The 17223-nt window shown below is 42.2% G+C and overlaps 1 protein-coding gene across 1 annotated transcript in view; it reads left to right on the top strand.

Moving 5' to 3' along the window:
• The window catches only part of KIZ (kizuna centrosomal protein), a 128532-nt gene that overhangs the window by 70777 nt on the left and 40532 nt on the right, over positions 1-17223 (top strand). Inside the window, 2 exon segments of the mRNA XM_045981581.1 lie at positions 8115-8228; positions 15490-15643. Coding sequence (XP_045837537.1) covers positions 8115-8228; positions 15490-15643 — 268 coding nt within the window.

Below are 17223 nucleotides of genomic sequence, written 5' to 3'. Positions count from 1 at the left end.
AGGGTCTACCCAGGAGGGCCAGTTGGCTTTGCTTGTTTTCTTGCATGCATCCTGCATCTCCTCCACAATTAACCCATTTATTCATTAATAAGGATGAGCTGGCATCTTCCACTTTCTCATTTCCTATTTTCTCTTTTTGTCTTTGGCTTTCTCTGAGCAGCTTCTTAGGTGAATGCACATTTGCATAATTAATTGACTCAGCTTCTTCATTGTCATATAGGATTGAGCCTGAGAGGGGCCAGCAGCAAACCAGCACCATCTTTGCAGCAGTCCTGCATTAGACTTCTACCATACTTGCCCAGCAGAAGGCAAGTGTTAATAGCCAAGGGTTCAGTCTCCTTCTGGCAGGTGCCCCCCACCAACCCGGGGAACTGCCACTCCCATTTCATTGTCATCATGTCATCCAGAACTTAGAGTCAGAATCCAGAGAGGGAACTGGCCTACTCATCTGAGCTCTGCCACAGTGACAGTGACTGCACTTGACCCCATTCCTATTTGTCAGTTATTGGCCTCCAATGAGACTCACCTATCTCACACAAGTGACATCTTAACTTATTACAGAGCCTGAATCTGGCAAGAGCCCTCCATAAGCCCATCCACCACCCCATCGTGTTCTCTCCTTTCCCTTCTCCCCGGGTCCCCTCACATGCTGTAACCCTTGCAAGCCCAGTCTAAGGCTCCTCACCTTCCCTTTTAACACATGCACACACTCACATGCGGACACACGGATGCACACGTACATATGGAGACAGGCAGACATGTAACAGCACAGCAGAAATCTGATGTTTTGTTTTATGGTCCTCTACCAGGCATTAAGGCCCAGCGAAGATGACTCCACCCTGACAATACAGAAGCCCTTTTACCAAAAGCATCCCCTAGAGCTTAATTATAGAACTGATTGTGATAATGTCTAATAAGCAAAAGTTTATTATGTTTATAATATTTTTTAAAGATTTTATTTATTTAACAGAGAGAGATCACGCGAGTATGCGCGCACAAGGAGAGGCAACAGCAAACAGAGAAAGAGGGAGAAGCAGGCTCCCCACTGTGAAGGGAGCCAGATGCTGGGTTCAGTCCCAGGACCCTGGGATCATGACCTGAGCTGAAGGCAGACACTTAACCGACTGAGCCCCCCAGGGACCTCTATGTTCATAATATTTCTGAAACTTTTCCAAAATGCAGGGCCTGATTGTATTCCACTTTTGAAAGGCATAAAGTTGCATGATAGTAAGACAGTCACCCTCTGTGTTCTTTTTTGCAGCAGACATTCAAAGCCCTAAATCTGTTGTGTGTGCCTCAGACTGGGGAGCGCAGCCAGGACCCTAATGATGATAACCCTTTAGTGACATGTCAGTGCTGACTTAAAAGAAACGCAGGGAGCAAGAGTAAATATTTCTGTTCTTCTCCCTTCTCTCAAGGGTTTTTATCAACGGAAATGTTAAGTTTGGGATCCATAGCTTAATCAAGGAGAAAATGGACGGGAATACTTATGCATTTCACAAAGCACGTCTGCAGCCATAAGTCATGATTCTGGGCTACTAAAAACTCCTTATAGGTTCTGGCTGCTTATCTCTGTTTAAGGGTAAAGAAAACAGCCATTACAAATTCTCTCAGGCTGTCCAATGCCTCACTAAGGAACTTCGAGGGAAACAAATAGGTGGCATGGGAGAGGGAGTAGTTCTGCGAATTAAAGTGGAACAGAATGATGAGGTCTGTTTTGAGGCCGAAGTGGGGGAAAAGGCAAGGGTTTTGCTTGTGAGCCTCTGCTACAATACAGAGGACCTTAACACAGACGGATGGTACCCTACAAAATGTAGCCCATAATTCAAACTGTCAGCTTAATCACACTGTTTCCAGGTAAAGAGAAGGAGCCCTTGTTTCCTGCGTAAAGAGAAGGAGCGTTGTTTGCTGACCCCTGGTCCTCAGCCTGCCGCAGACCGCCCCGCTCTGTTGGCCTTTGTGTCGCCGTCCCCTCCTTCCCTCCTTTTTGGCATTGTGTTCCCTTCAAGTGGCCCCCTGGAAGGGACCACCCAGGGGGCTGCACAATGGGGACCGAGGTAGCCACCAAAACATAGGTTTTGTAAGACAGCCCGTTAAAAGAAAAATACTGTTTAACTATGTATGTGTTTGTCCTTTCTACAACTGTTTTGTGTGGCAAACAAAACCCCATATACAAACTTCACTGTGGCCGCACATACAGCTGTTCCAGCCATCGGGTGTCAGGCTTGAGATAGTCGCTTCCAGTTTATTTTCCCAGGACAGTAATTCTTGATGCGGTTTATATTTACACGTTTGGATTTATGGTCAGGAAATTTGATATCAAAGCAAACAAATTGCACTGGCTTTATTAAACTATTTTATCAATAGTCCTCAGAGTTGGTGGCTTGGCATTGCTCTCGGATGAAATTTGTCTGTAATGCTACTTAACAAAAGCTAGCAGCCCGGAATTCGGTTCTCAATAGCCATTTACACCTCTGTAAAAGGATTAGCTGTGGCCGATTGTTACACTGTTTAAATCTTAATTTGCATCTTTATGGAGGTAGAGCTTCTAGAGACCTCTCTGGTTCTCTGTTGTATTTGTGTACCTATGGGTGGGAGGTCACTGGAGGTTTTCTCTTATTGGTGAAGGTGCTAAATTGCTTCAGGATGACCAGTAAGCTACACAAATTGAATTAGCGTCTCAGGTTTTGACTGACAACAGTCGGCTTTGGTTCGTTAGTTATATTTTGTAGCAGTTGTGGTCTGAGTGTTTGGTACATGAATGTGCACTCCGTTAGTTCTGTTTAAACTTAAGAATCCTCAGAGTTCTTAGGAGGATTTTAAATGTTCATTGTAGTCAACAAATGCCCATGGGAATGAAATGTAAAACAACCAGAACCAGACAAAATGATGGTTTTAAACAGTAATCTTTTCTATCGAGACCATGTGTTCTTAGCTTAAAGATCAAAGCCTTCTCACATTTAGGAAGGAAGGTGGGTCAGACCAATGAGGAGGAAGAAGTTGAGTTTCCCAGGCCAGTGTTGCTGTAGGCACTGGAATTGGAAACAAAAGCCCGTTGTGCTGCCCCTTTCCCACCTTTCTGGGTATAATTTATTCCTAAATTACACACTCCTAACCTGTGGACCACCTCTTCAAATGATGCCTTTCCATTGTTGCTCATTTTGGAATGCAGATTTCCTTCCCTAAAACTTTGTTCTAGATGTGACCTGCTCTGGTGCTTTGTAATCCTTCGGTTGCATTAAAAACACAGTAAACATATACCATGAGTTTTTAAAAGTAACTTGTAAATGTTGTAAGCCACTCGTTACCATTTATGACCATCAATTACCATGCTCTTCTGAGACTGCTGTTCCCTAGAGAGGATAGAACCTGAAGGTTGAGCCTGTAGTGCTGCAGCTGCAACACTTGAGTTCTGAGTCCCTGAAAGGCTGACACCCATAGGTGTGGGAGACAGCTACCGGCAGAGCTAAGGAATAGCTGACACTCGGTTGCCCTCATGCAGGGCTTTTATTTTTGTTGATGTTTTTGTTTTGCCAAAAAGTAATTCTCAGTTTGCCATACTGACAGACAAAGCATAGCGCTTTTTCTCTCTTCTCCTTTTTTCGAAAGCATGTATATTAATTTGAGTGTTTTCATTAACCTGGGATGGAGTTGTTTTCTTTCACATCATCTCCAAAATTCTGTGTGACTAAGAGATGAAAATGAAGCTAGGAAACAATTGCTTTCAGTTTGACACCCCCCAAATTTTATGCAGTATATGCTTTAACCATTGCTGGGTAAAATAAAATACACCTCTTTAAAGTTCCATTTATGTTTGCAGCGATTCCTGGTCAACCAGCAGGTTTGTCCATTTACTTCACAGAGAACAAACTGGTCCACTGTGTTGATGCTAGGCCAGTCTACACATTCCCCAGGAAAGACTGGACCCGGCCTCATCATACCCATATCTCTCCAACGGGAATTATTTTGGTTGGAATGCAAATGGAAGACACAAAAGCTGAGATCTTGAGTTCCAACTCAGGCAGTGTTTCCATAAGATGTCGTCTTTAATCTTTAGCTCTGAAGTGTTTGAATTCTTGAATAGAGTTATTTTTAGCAAAGGACCAATGGATATTTTGTCAACTAAAACCAGGTAAAGCTATTAGAAATCCTCAGCACAGACCAACTCATCTTTTAGCCAGAGAAGCTCCTGAGTTTATCTAGAGTAGACCCAAGTGCTGTGCAGACAGTACTTTTTTTTTTTTTAAGATTTATTTATTTGACAGATATAGATTACAAGTACGCAGAGAGGCAGGCAGAGAGAGAGAGAGATGGAAGCAGGCTCCCAGCTAAGCAGAGAGCCCAATGCGGGGCTCGATCGCAGGACCCTGGGATCATGACCTGAGCCAAAGGCAGAGGTTTTAACCTGCTGAGCCATCCAGGCGCCCACAGACAGTACTTCTTACTGATCACTTGTTGCCTAGCCCTGGAAGTGCTGGGCTAGTTTAACAACCACCGTGTAAAAATGAACTGTTGGAATAAGTGGGTCATGAATTTCTCTAATCTGGGTTTGAATCTTGGCCTGTCATTCAACACACAGTGTTGTTAAGTGTGTCTTCAGTGTCATGCTGAGTGCTATGTGAAACTTAAGGTAAAAATCCACAAGTCCAGTGGCTCTTTCCAACAAGCTTTTGGTTTTGTAGAGCAGACGAAGCAGACAGGGCGTAACTAGAGGGCAGTTCCATACGATGAAGAATGCTGTCTATATAGTGAGGGCTAACGGAAGTCAGGGATAAGAAAGAGCCCTGAATGAGCTAGTCAGAGAGGGGCCTAGACAAGTGTGAGATGAGCTAGTCAAAGGGAGCCCGATATTTGGATTGCTCAAATTGGAAAAGGACCAGGGTTATGTGACCAGACAGTTGGGTGTCATAAAGCACTGGCACACCAAGCTGGAGGTGGGGGAGATGCAGTGGCAGCAAGGTGCATTGTTGGTAGAGAATTTAGAAACAATAGCCCAAAACTGTCTGCTTTCTCCTATCACCATTGTTAAGAATGACAAAGGTAAAATACTCCTCCCTGGCGGGAGGCTGTTCCCACCACAGCACCCCACACACAGCCTGCCTAGGCACAGCAGCATCCCCGAGTGTCTGCTGACTTCCACAAGCGTGCCTGCATTCTAGAAGAGCTACAGAAACATCGAGCCGTGGTCCTTGTTCTGGGTGTACCACCCAGTTCAGGGAGTCAGACTAAAGGCATTCTAAGCTGAAGACCCCACACTTGCAGGTGGGCTCTGTTTGTCTAGCATAGGATTTAACCTTCTTTTGAATTAACGGCCACATTTGCAGATTTGGGAGATGTCCTATGAAAATAAACCTTGCAATGGTGAATTTCTGGCTTCTGTTAAACACTAGGAAGATCATAGTCACTGAGAACCACAGTGGGAGCCGTGAGTGACTACCCCTTTGCTGGAAGCGTAGCCCCAAGCCTTCCACAGCAACCCCCCCCCCCCGCCACCAGCCCCCACCTTGAGCACTTGCTCCCTCCCCTACCACTGCCACTGGTGCTCTCACATTTCTGTGCTTTCCCCTTGCTGAAGAGAGTACAAGCTCAGTCTCCTGGTTGGCTTGGGGCCTCTGGTTTCTCCTTTCACCAATAGCATCAGCCCATGGCCGCCAGGCTAACCTTCTCAAAAACGCTGCTTTTAGGAAACCAGCCATAGCTCAGAAATCTGAAAGGTTTATGGCTGTTTTCTCACCAGAGTTTTACATCAAATTTTATTTCCCATTACAGTTGCCCCTTGAACAACAGGTTTGAACTGCACAGGTCCACTTATATGCAGCTTTTTTTTTTTTTTTTAAAGATTTTATTTATTTATTTGACAGAGAGAGATCATAAGTAGATAGAGAGGCAGGCAGAGAGAGAGAGAGAGAGAGGGAAGCAGGCTCCCTGCTGAGCAGAGAGCCCGACTCGGGACTCGATCCCAGGACCCCGAGATCATGACCTGAGCCGAAGGCAGCGGCTTAACCCACTGAGCCACCCAGGTGCCCTATATGCAGCTTTTTAATCAATAAGTACGGTATTGTAAATGTGTTTTCTCTTCCTTATGATTTTCTTAATGATTTTTTTCTTTTCTCTAGCTTTATTATAAGACTATAGCATATAATACGTATGCAAAATGTATGTTAACCAACTATGTTGGGGGTTGGGAGCAGTCAAAATTTATATATGGGGGCAGGTGGATGGTGCAGTCATTTAAGCATCTGCCTTTTGCTGTTGACTCAAGTCGTGATCTCAGGGTTGTGAAATCAAGCCCTGTGTGGGGCTCCATGCTCAATATGGAGTTTGCTTGAGATTCTCCCTCCATCTCTCTCTGCCCCTCCCACTCGTGCATTCTCTCTCTCTCTCTGTCTCAAATAAATCTTTAAAAACAAACAAACAAACAAACAAAAGTTATGTATGGCATTTTGACTGTATTGGGCGGGGGGTTGGGGGGCTGGTGCCCATAATGCCTGTGTTCTTCAGGAGTCATCTGTACTATGCTATCACCATCAATAGCAACCCCTATCTGGCCAAACTTGTCTTCTCGCCGGTCCCCACACCCCTCTTTCCTGGCATTTCCTGACACCGTGGTTTGTGCTGCTTGGAAGCCTGAAGTGTTATCTCCCCTCTGTCTAAATGCTACCTGGCAGAGGCATTCACCATTCCTGATTGTCTGCCCACTGATTGTGAGCTCCCCTTTACATCTCTAAAATTGGCTTACCACTGGTGGGCTTGTCTTCCCTTTCTGAAGAGCAAGTATTATTATGGGAATCTAGTGGGCAAGATAAAGCCTTTCAGGAAAAATTAGGACCCAGATTTTGCCCAGAAAATGTATTCATAGGTACTTTAAGTGATATGGGCCAGGAGTCTAGAAGATTTTTGGCAGCACAGCTCAAGAGTAAAGGTCCCAACCTAGGGGACCTTAGTCTTGCCCACAGGGACTAAGAATCCAAACCCAGAGTCTAAACAGGAGGTCAGAACTTGGCAAGGAGCTGGGGCACTGACAGTGTGACCCAGAGCCTCAAATAGGTCCCAGATACAGGGGGTTGTTTTTATTTCCTGCCCAGAGTAAAAGCCTGCATCAGAGTAGGGAGATAGTGGGGGAGGGAGGGGGACTATGCCTGCAGTTGTCTCTCACCCTCCCATAGGACAGAGCACATCTCCTTTATCCCTGTGATGTCAGGCATAGGAATATCAAATGGATCCAGTAACTTAACCAACTATGGAAGTAATTACAAATTACTAATATTTTGCTAATTAACATATTGCTTCAGGAGTTGCTTCATGGGGGGGTGGGGGCAGTATATATCAAACATTCCCAACTGTGATCATCTTTAAAGTAGAAGTACTGTTTTGTTTTGATATCCTCTCCCAATAGCTTTTTAGAATCATACTTTCCCCAAAATAGACATTTTTTAAAAGGAAGTTACTAGCCAGTCTCTTTGGAGGCGAATTGTACCAGGACAGACCTAACTAGAAACAGTAGCAAATTATTAGACTTGGCTGGTCCCCAGTATCCTGGAAGTAGATAACGAGGGTCAGTCCCTCTTCCCACACCTTCCTGTTCTTACTAAGAATAAAGAAAATTTTATTGTAGTGGGATCCAAGTGGAGAAATAATAGTCATTTTTCTGCATTCAGAAATAGAGGACATAACCTATACTTCAGCCAGCAGTTTGCAATTTCTTAGCAGTGACAATTTAAGTAAATTTCACATGAGTTGTAGAGCTCTAACTTTGTTATGATTGACAATATAAAATTAGCCTTTTCCACTGTTAAGATTATCTAGCATTCCTATCAGTCAGATACAATGTGGAGTGAGATTGCACAGCTGTAGGTTGAACAACGTTGAAGTCTTCAAAGGGTTAAAAGTTTCTTCCTCTGATGGATTTAAAACTGCTACATACACACAAACAAGTTTTTCAAACTGCCCCATTTTACATTTTTGTCAAGAGACAGTCTAGTTGCTGCATTTTTATGTCTAGATTATATTACAGATCTATTTCAATAAACCACAAGGAACCACCATAGATTCTAGAAGCAGAGGGGGTCTGTGCTTAAATAAACATCTCATGCAGCACCTGTTTTATTTTATAGGCTCTATAATCACAGTGACATTCTGGAAGAAGACCTTGAAACCTGCGGAGCAGCTGTCCTTCACCAGCTTCCGAGACCCTTATCTGCGGGTGACAGTGGTGAAAAGCAAGTCAGGTATTAATCACTGCTGGGGTGCAATAGCCGTTCTTGTTCCAAGATGCTTCCAAACGTGAAGGGTTACAGAGTTGCAGACTCCAAGCTCACCCAGTAGTGACCGGAGTAGATGATTGTAGTCATCAGTTTAACCTTTTTACCAACTATAAATCACAATACTCTTACTTCTTTGTAAATGTATCTGTTCCTGTTAATTGGATATATCTACTCAGTCTCTGCTCATAGCAGTGTTTTAAGGGCTTGCTGGGGGAGGAGAGAGTGCAGGTAGCCTATGTCTGGCATATTAGCCTACTTTGAGAACAACCCAGGATATGATCCTGTATAACCACTACCTAGAGGGATGCATTCCTCAGTGTCCAAGGTCATGCTAGTGACACAGGCCTCTAATTTGTAGGTGTGCTCACTGAACTAGCAGCATCAACAAAACCTGGGAGTTTGTTAGAAACGTATTCTTGGGCACCTGGGTCACTCAGTCGGTAAAGCATCTGCCTTCAGCTCCCGAAGGGTCCTGGAACTGAGCCCCCCATCAGATTCCCTGCTCAGTGGGTAGCCCACTTCCACCTCCCCATCTGCCTGCTGCTCTGCCTACTTGTGTGCCCCCCCAAATAAATGAAATTGTTAAAAAAAAATTTTTTTTTAAATGAAAGAAAGAAACATGTGTTCTCAGGCCCCACCTCAGACCCTCTGAATCAGGAATCTGGAGGTGGGGTTTGGCCATCTGGATTTTAATAAACACTTAAGGGAACTCTGCTTCTTCAAGTTGGAGAGCCACCATTCCAAAGATATGCCTTAAATGGTCACAAATGTGGGATGAGAAGAAGTTAATTATTTGCAGGGTGGTTGGTACATATGAACCATACATAATGCTTGTTCATTTTCCCTAAGTCAATGAGAAATCCATTCCATACACTCTACCTACCTTTTAGGCAATGGGGGATTCTGTTCATGGCCTCAGAAGTTTTGTGACAGAGGGCTACTTATTGAGTTCATAAAATTACAAATGTGTAATGTGCGTAACGGTTTGTCCGGTACTGTCATCTGGTAGGTACCTAATTCATGTGGCATAAATGTTGCCAGTATTCTAACTTTGATTTGTATTTTGGGGGTTGACTGTATTTCCTCTTACAAAAATATGTTCTACCATTTACTAGTAGAGAACAGATTATTGCTCAGGCCTGGTCAGCAGATGGGTGTGTGTGAAAGCCCATCTGCAAGGACCTGGTGTGACTGAGAGCACAGGAGGGGCTCTTGGGGTCTGGTTATCTTAGCTCCAACATCATTTTCTCTACCTTTAACGTGCCATGTTCACTGTTTTTTGTTCACTACTTTCTTTAGAGTAGAATTCAGCCTAAGTGTAGTATGTATGGGATCCCATTAAGGCATGAGAAGTCAGGATAATGGCCTCTGAAAGTGCCTTATTGCAAAACAAGCAAACAAACAAACAAACAAACTTGACCAATTGAATGGTTCCATTTCACAGACCACAATGAGCTTCACAAGTCCTGAGTGCATTTCCTTTACCCTCTGCATGTCCACTAGTGATCCCCAAACTATGGGAAATGTTGGAAATGACCTTCCTAGCCAGTAGCTTTTCAACCTAAAGCAGTGAAGGCAAAATAATCCTCCTCCATGTATTTATCACGTGAAATGAAAGAGCAGTCTTAAAATACTCCTTTACAAGGTGGTGGAAGAAGCTGCCTGGGAGTCTTTCTGCGCTCTATAGGATGTTCGGTGCTTGTGTGTCGTGAGGCTTTTGACTGGGCCCCTATTTCTTTCTCACTGCCTTTTATATCTGCTGATATACTGTTCAGCATAAACCACAGTTGTGGCATGTGGCATAGGAAGCATATATGCATTTATAATTCTGTGTGCAAACTGACTTGTAGACTAAATGATTCATTGTTTGACTCTCTTAACCTCGGCTGCCAAACTGTGATTGTGGGTGAGAAGATACAATATCTACATCTACTAGACTAACGTTTGTTATAGTTTTTCAACATGCATGATAGAGCATTGATTTCCATTATGAAAGGTTGCGTTTTACGTGACTATTGATCTACAGTTGTGTATAAATCAGCCTTCCCTAAGAATCATCCTTCTTTATGACGAACACAAATTTTAAAATTAATATCTGGAGCCTTCAAGACTGTTTGGTTACCACAATCATTTTTTAAAGCCAGATAAAGAAGTCAGGAATGGTTACTAATGTCAGTGTTATGTTCTGTTACAATTAGAATTGTCGCATGTACTGTGGAAATAGTGGTAACACACACTGATTGTCACTGTTTTGCTGTCTAGCCTTGGAAAAAGTGCCAAGTTTTATAGGACCTGTGAAAGACAAGTAGGTCCTTAAATACACATTCTTTCTAATGGTTTTAACCATGGCATCAGGCTCCCCACTGTCCTCCTTGCTCTAACGACTCCCCTACACCCTCAACACCCAATAGTTATTGCTGGGTACTCCCCTAAGTGAAATACTCCTGCCTTCTTGGTGATCTCCCCTGGACCAAACTAGTCAATTTGATAAACCATCAAATCAGATTTGGAAAGAATGATCTGCTTTTGTTCCTTGATTGCTAATGATTCTGATGTCATAGAAGTCTAAGCCAGGCAGAGTGGGAAGCCTCTAGCAAGTTATGAACTCCTTAAAGCCTATTGAATAGAGCCATGTTTGGTGTGCTGAAGTCCTGCTTGTGCCCCTGACCAAACCATGGCAATCGACCTTTTTAATCTCATCTGTAGAATAGGACACCTGCCCCATGGCCTATGTTAAAAGGTAATGTGAAGACTTCCAAATTCCTGCTCATAAGATGAAGCATCAAGAAAAGATGAAGAGGGGCACCTGGGTGGCTCAGTGTTTAAGTGTCTGCCTTTGGCTCGGGTCATGATCCCAGGGTTCTGGGATCGAGCCCCGCATTGGGCTCCCTGCTCCACGGGAAGCCTGCTTCTCCCTCACCCACTCCCCCTGTTGTGTTCCCTCTCTCACTGTGTCTCTCTCTGTCAAATAAATAAATAAAAATCTTTAAAAAAAAAAAAAGATGAAGAACATAAAAGAAAAAAGAACAAGACCATTACTATCATCGTTATTGATTTTTGTTATATCAAGGATTAAGTGTTCAAAGACCTTCATTTGAAAGAAAGGCTTTTTATTATGTAGAGGAATAAGTTACTATTTTAAATAATTATGAACTACTAAAATATGATTTGTGTCATTTGGGGTACTTGATAAAAAATTTTGTTCATCAGTGCCTTTGGGAAAACATTTTTTTAAAAAATTTTATTTATTTATTTGACAGACAGAAATCACAAGCAGGCAGAGAGGCAGGCAGAGAGAGAGAGAGTAGGAAGCAGGCTCCCCGCTGAGCAGAGAGCCCGACGTGGGGCTTGATGCCAGGACCCCAAGATCATGACCTGAGCTGAAGGCAGAGGCTTTAACCCACTGAGCCACCCAGGCGCCCGGGAAAACATATTTTAAGATAAAAATGATCACTTAGTAAGTAGTTTTATCTTATATGATGAGCCATAATGCAACTAATTAATTGTCTCTCTTAGTGGCTACTCTCAAATATAGTTTCCCAATTTTGCTCTCAAACTCATGCTGAAAAACTGAGTCAGCTTTATATTGTTTGGATTACAGCATATAAAAACGTCTTTATTTTATTCTGACTGTGTTCAGAATAAAAATCAAGATGTTTATTAATTTGCCTGCATTTAAAACTTTGATCGATTACCAATCTGTTATAAATCAGTTGTGGTTAGGAAGCATAGGTGAATTTGTGTTAATTGCAGTTTTCTGACTGGAAGCCATTCTAAATATATGAAATTAATTATAGATTCAAGTTTCTTCTTTTTTAACTAGCGGAGTATATCATTTAACTGACACCAAACTTTGTTTTCTCTCTGTGGCACCGACATCACAAATCTTCAACAAAAGTGCATAAAAGAGGGGAAAAACATGTTTAAGGCCTTTGTACCACTTTGCAAATTTTCTGATTTGGTGTATTTATGTAGAACCATGGACAACACTTCATGCAAAAACAGCCACGGCTCTTGCATTCCTTGCCCAATTGGTCCTGAAATAAATCTGCAGAAAAGCCTGTTTTTGTGCTTTAAGTCTTGGCTTAGCTGTTCCAAAGTCACAGATGTTGTAACTCCTTCAGTAGTTCATTTGCTGTTTAGCCTCGTGCAAGTTGATTAATGGTTTTGTCCTTTTGTGAAGTTTGTACAGTAATTGTGGGAAACCTTAGCTAGTTCTTCATCCCAGGACCCGAAGGATGGTTATAGTTGGTGGGGTTATTAGTAGCCAGAGTCTTGCCTTGGCTTTGCCTCTGCAGAAATCATGTGTGTCAATCACTTGAGAGACTGGTCTCTGATCGTTCAATCCTTCCCAACTAATTTAATTAATGTAATTCATCTGAATTCAACTTATTTTCAGATTTAATTCAACCTAACTAAACATGCTTTTGGACCAGAAACACAGTTGATTTATTCATTATAAGAAATGGAACAGCTGAATAGACTAGAATTTGCTCATGTCCTGTGAGTACATTTTCCCAGTAGGGAAATCTATTGTGAAACCAAATGCAGATGGATGTTCCTTCATTTGGATAGAATCAGAACAAAGGAACTGGATGGCATTATAACTTCAGTGAAGTCTGGAAGAAACGAAGAAATTCAAGTTGCTGAAGGGTCTTTCTGCCAAACCAGCCAGAAACTTTGGAATCATTTTGGAAAGTTTTTAAAGAAGTTCAAGGATCCCCATGACACATCCTACTTTAGGCAAAGATTACAACAATTAAGATTCATTAAAGAAAGGTCTCAATTGTACATAGACTTACTTCCCCCCCAAACATTTTATTATGAAAATTTCTAAACATAAAGAAAAATAAAGGAAACTGTACAGTGAGCCCTATATCCACCTCTCAGATCTACCATTGACATGTTATTACATACCTGTATCTGTCTATCTTTCTATCCTTCCATCCATCTCTCAATCTCAATCTCTTATTTTTATGCATTTGCAAGTAGTTACAGGCACTAGTAGTTACAGGCACAACCCAATACACTGGGTTTTTTTTTTTTTAACCTTTTACTTTGAAGTTTTAAAAAAATTCACAAGAGCAAATATAACAACATAATGAAATCCCATGTATTTATAACCGTGTTCTACCAGTTGTCCACATTTTTTTAGTCTTTTTCCTCCTCTACACTTTTTTCTTGAGTCATTTAAAACAGAAAACGTATTTCATTTATAAATACTTATCTTTCTAACAGATAAGCATTTAATACATTACTGTTTAACAAGACTCCTTGTCTAATACCTATTCTTTGCCAATTGGCCTTGATTTTCTCAAAGTCTTTTTATATTTGATTTGTTTGAAAAAGGATCCACATGATGCTACCCATGAACCGATGGTTCAATCCAAATACAAGATGACAAGACAACGTCTTTGGTGGTGGTCCCTCTGTTACACATCCGCAGGCAGCATGGGATGGCTGGGTTCAAGTGTTGGCACACTGATGCCTTTAGTAGGACGTTTACCACTATGCAATTTTCACAAAATTATCATTCTTGGATGCATTCATTAATTTGGACTTACAGAATGGTGACTAATTTATTCATTTGTTGTGCATTTATTAGTTGGAAGAACTTTGCCCATCAACTTCTTGATAATCCTGAAATGCATTTTTTTGACCGAAAGGGTGGAACAAATGATTCTGTCCCTTTACTTACCAATTTTCAGAATAAGTTGTTGCCCTAGCAACCTTCAAAGGTTGGTTGGTTGGTTGGTTTATATTATTAATTGTGGTAAAAACACACATAGCAAGAAAACAAAACAAAACACACATACACACAGCAAAAGTTACCGTCTTAACCATTTTTTTAAAGATTTCATTTATTTGTTTGAGAGCAAGAGAAAGAGAGAATGAGAGTAAGGGAGAGAGAGCATGGGGGAGGGGGGAATGGAAGAAGAAGCAGACCTCTTGCTGAGCAGGGAGCCCAATGCAGGGCTTGATCCCAGGACCCTGGATGGTGACCTGAGCTGAAGGCAGATGCTTACTTGACTGAGCCACTCAGGTGCTCCCCATCTTAACCAATTTCAAGTGTTCAGTAGCACTGAGGACATTCACATGGTTGGGCACCAGATCCCCAATACTTTTTCATCTTAAAAAACTGAAACTCTATACCCATTGAACAGCTCTCCATTTCTCCCTCCTTCCAAGCCCCTGGCAAACACCATTCTGCTGTTTCCATGAATTTGACCATTTTAGATACCTTATGTAAATCGAATCATCCAGTATTTGCCTTTTTGTGACTAGCTTATTTACTTTAGCATAATGTCCTTAAGATTTATACATGTTGCTGCATGTGGTAAGACTTGCTTCCTTTTTTAAGGCTGAATCCAAAGGTTCTTATTCTTTTCAAAGCTTCCTTACTTTTTTTTGTTACATTTTTTTAAATGAACTCGTGATTTTCGTGTATCTGCTGTGTGTCAGTCCATTGCAGTCATTATTCTTTTTGGTTTATTCTTGGTTTATTTTTCTTTCACATTGTCTCATCTGGGACCAGTGGGATCCCCTTCACAGTAGCCTGTGAGGCCTTTAGACATGACTCAGTAGTCTCTGAGAGCTTCCTCTGTGATGCCAAGGTGTTCCAGGCTTATCTTGTCCATCTCCTGCCCCAGAGGTATACTACATGCCATGGTCTGGGCATATAATTTAGGCTCACTTTTAACTCTTTCCTAATATTATCTTAATGCTTTTTAATTACAAGTAGACCACAGTAAGAGTATAACAAGGATAAACTGTTGTTGAGCATAAAATGTGATTGGTTTTTTTAACCACATGTAAGAGGAGCTTGACCATCTATGCCGTGATTTGAAACCATGGCTATATACTAGAACCACTCTGTCTGTGAGCCTTATAAATTCCTAACAGCCAGGCCACACCCCGGTCCAGTTTTACTAGATCCTTTAGGGGTGGCACCAGGCACTTAGATTTTGCAAAGCTCCTCAGGTAGTTCCTCTGGGCAATCAAAGTTGGGAATGCTCATTTAGCAGTGAACTCATAACCAAAGTAAATGGGGGGGGGAGATACCTGGACCCTGGAAATGATCTTAGTCCCGAATATACTAGGTTCCAGACTTTTCTGGATAAACTGTCCTTTGCTGACTTGACTGTGGCACCTCTAAAAATGAAGGAATCTCTTAGGTAATACAGTACAGCCAATCTTTAATGCGTCTCCCCTTTCTGTTTTATAGATCTGAAGATCAAGCACCAGCAGCAGCAGCCTTATTGAGGGCACACTTGGGTCAGCGTGTTGCCATCTTGCAAGAACATGATAATTCTATCAGAGAAGAGGTAGCTAAGCCATCTGAAGTTTTCCCAGTCAAAAATATGGACCAGATGACAAGGGTCAGTAATATTTACTTTTTTAAAAAATAAGTTTAAAGTTTATGCAAAGGATTATTTGTAGAAATAGTCACATTCTTGACAATGGTTAAAATATTTTTAAAAAATGTTCCATAATAAGTGAGGTTTTGTGGTTGGTTTGCTTGCACATTAGGCCTTTTGCACAGAGTTTTGTGTAGGAATCTCAACTTCCTCCATACAGTTAATTCAGATCCTGGAGGTGACCTAATTAGACACAACAAGCACAACATTTTTCGAAGAACTTAGAAGCATCTTATAGCATTCTGGTTTTCTTTCTCCACTCCATACTTTAAAAATACTGAACAGTCATAAATGTTAATTCAGCAACTATGTATTGATCCACCTCTGTACACAGGTACCAGACCAGATCCATTGGAGAGAAAGAAATAAATACAAATGTGACATCTCCTTCTGGGGAATGGCATAGTGGGATGTGTGCAATAAGAGAATAGCAAAGGCTGTGGGCCTTCGGAAAAAGGAGCCAAGCCATCCAGAGATCCAATGAGGGAAGACTTTACAGCAGAGGGAGTAGAGAGGTAGGAGATGACCCTTAAAAGAGAGACAGAATTTTAATAGACTGAGTGCAGGTGGGTGCATCAGGAAGGTGATGGCAGGGGCAACAGGGAAGTGCTGTTGGAAGCCAAAGAACAGACCCAGGAAGTAGAACCGAGCTCTGATCCTTCTGGCTGGAGGGTAGGCTCCAGGCTGGGGTGGTGGGCGAGAAGGTCCAGGGTGGTCATGGGCCCTGTGCACAGCATCCATCCAGCACAAGTGGGGAGTTTGTGTTTGGTTTGGAAGACCCGGAAAGCCCTAAGAGTTTTTTAAGCAAGGAATTGCCTGAGGGAGAGTGTGAAGATGCTGAACAGATGGAGTAGATCCCCAAGGAGAGCAAGAGAGGACCCAGAAGCCCAGGTCTAGAGCATGCCCAGTGTAGTCTTCATGATTCTCTAGAAGGACATCTATTCAGAGAGATGGCGCTTCTACTAAGTTTAATGTCTTGTCATTGTGTCTTGTTTCAAAGTGTGTTTTCTCATCTTCAATGTAGGTTCTTCTGGCTTTGATCTTTTCTTAAGTTTGTATTTGTATCATGTTCAGAGTTCAAGGATTTGACACACGCCCCTCCTGGAGGCAAGCCTTGCCACCTCAGTGCTGAAGTCACACACTGCTGTCACTGTGCAGTCGAGTTTCTGCCATCACTCCCTTCCCCTTTCAGAGCACCTTCAGTCCTTCAAGCCCCCTCTTCCTTGCCTCTATCTTAACCAAGTAAAAAGAGAGGAGAAGGATTTTTTTAAGGATTTCAAACCTACACACATAGAATGATATAATGAACTTAATAGTCCCATGCCTGTCCAAGTTCATGTGTGTTGTTACCATTGCACCAGATTTGTTTCAAACCTCACCTTCTGCTTCCTTCTTCCTACCAAACCTGCCATCACTCTATGCCTCCCCTCCCTCCTCCTACTTGCTTTCTTCTGAAATCACTATTGCAGTTACAGATACAGCTCCCATGTTTCTCTCATGGATCCCATTTCCCTTTTCACACATAATCTTGGATGTATCCC

The sequence above is a fragment of the Meles meles genome, chromosome 16 (assembly GCF_922984935.1).
Source record: "Meles meles chromosome 16, mMelMel3.1 paternal haplotype, whole genome shotgun sequence".
Classification (NCBI taxonomy): domain Eukaryota; kingdom Metazoa; phylum Chordata; class Mammalia; order Carnivora; family Mustelidae; genus Meles; species Meles meles.
This window is presented reverse-complemented; position numbering and strand designations above follow the sequence as displayed.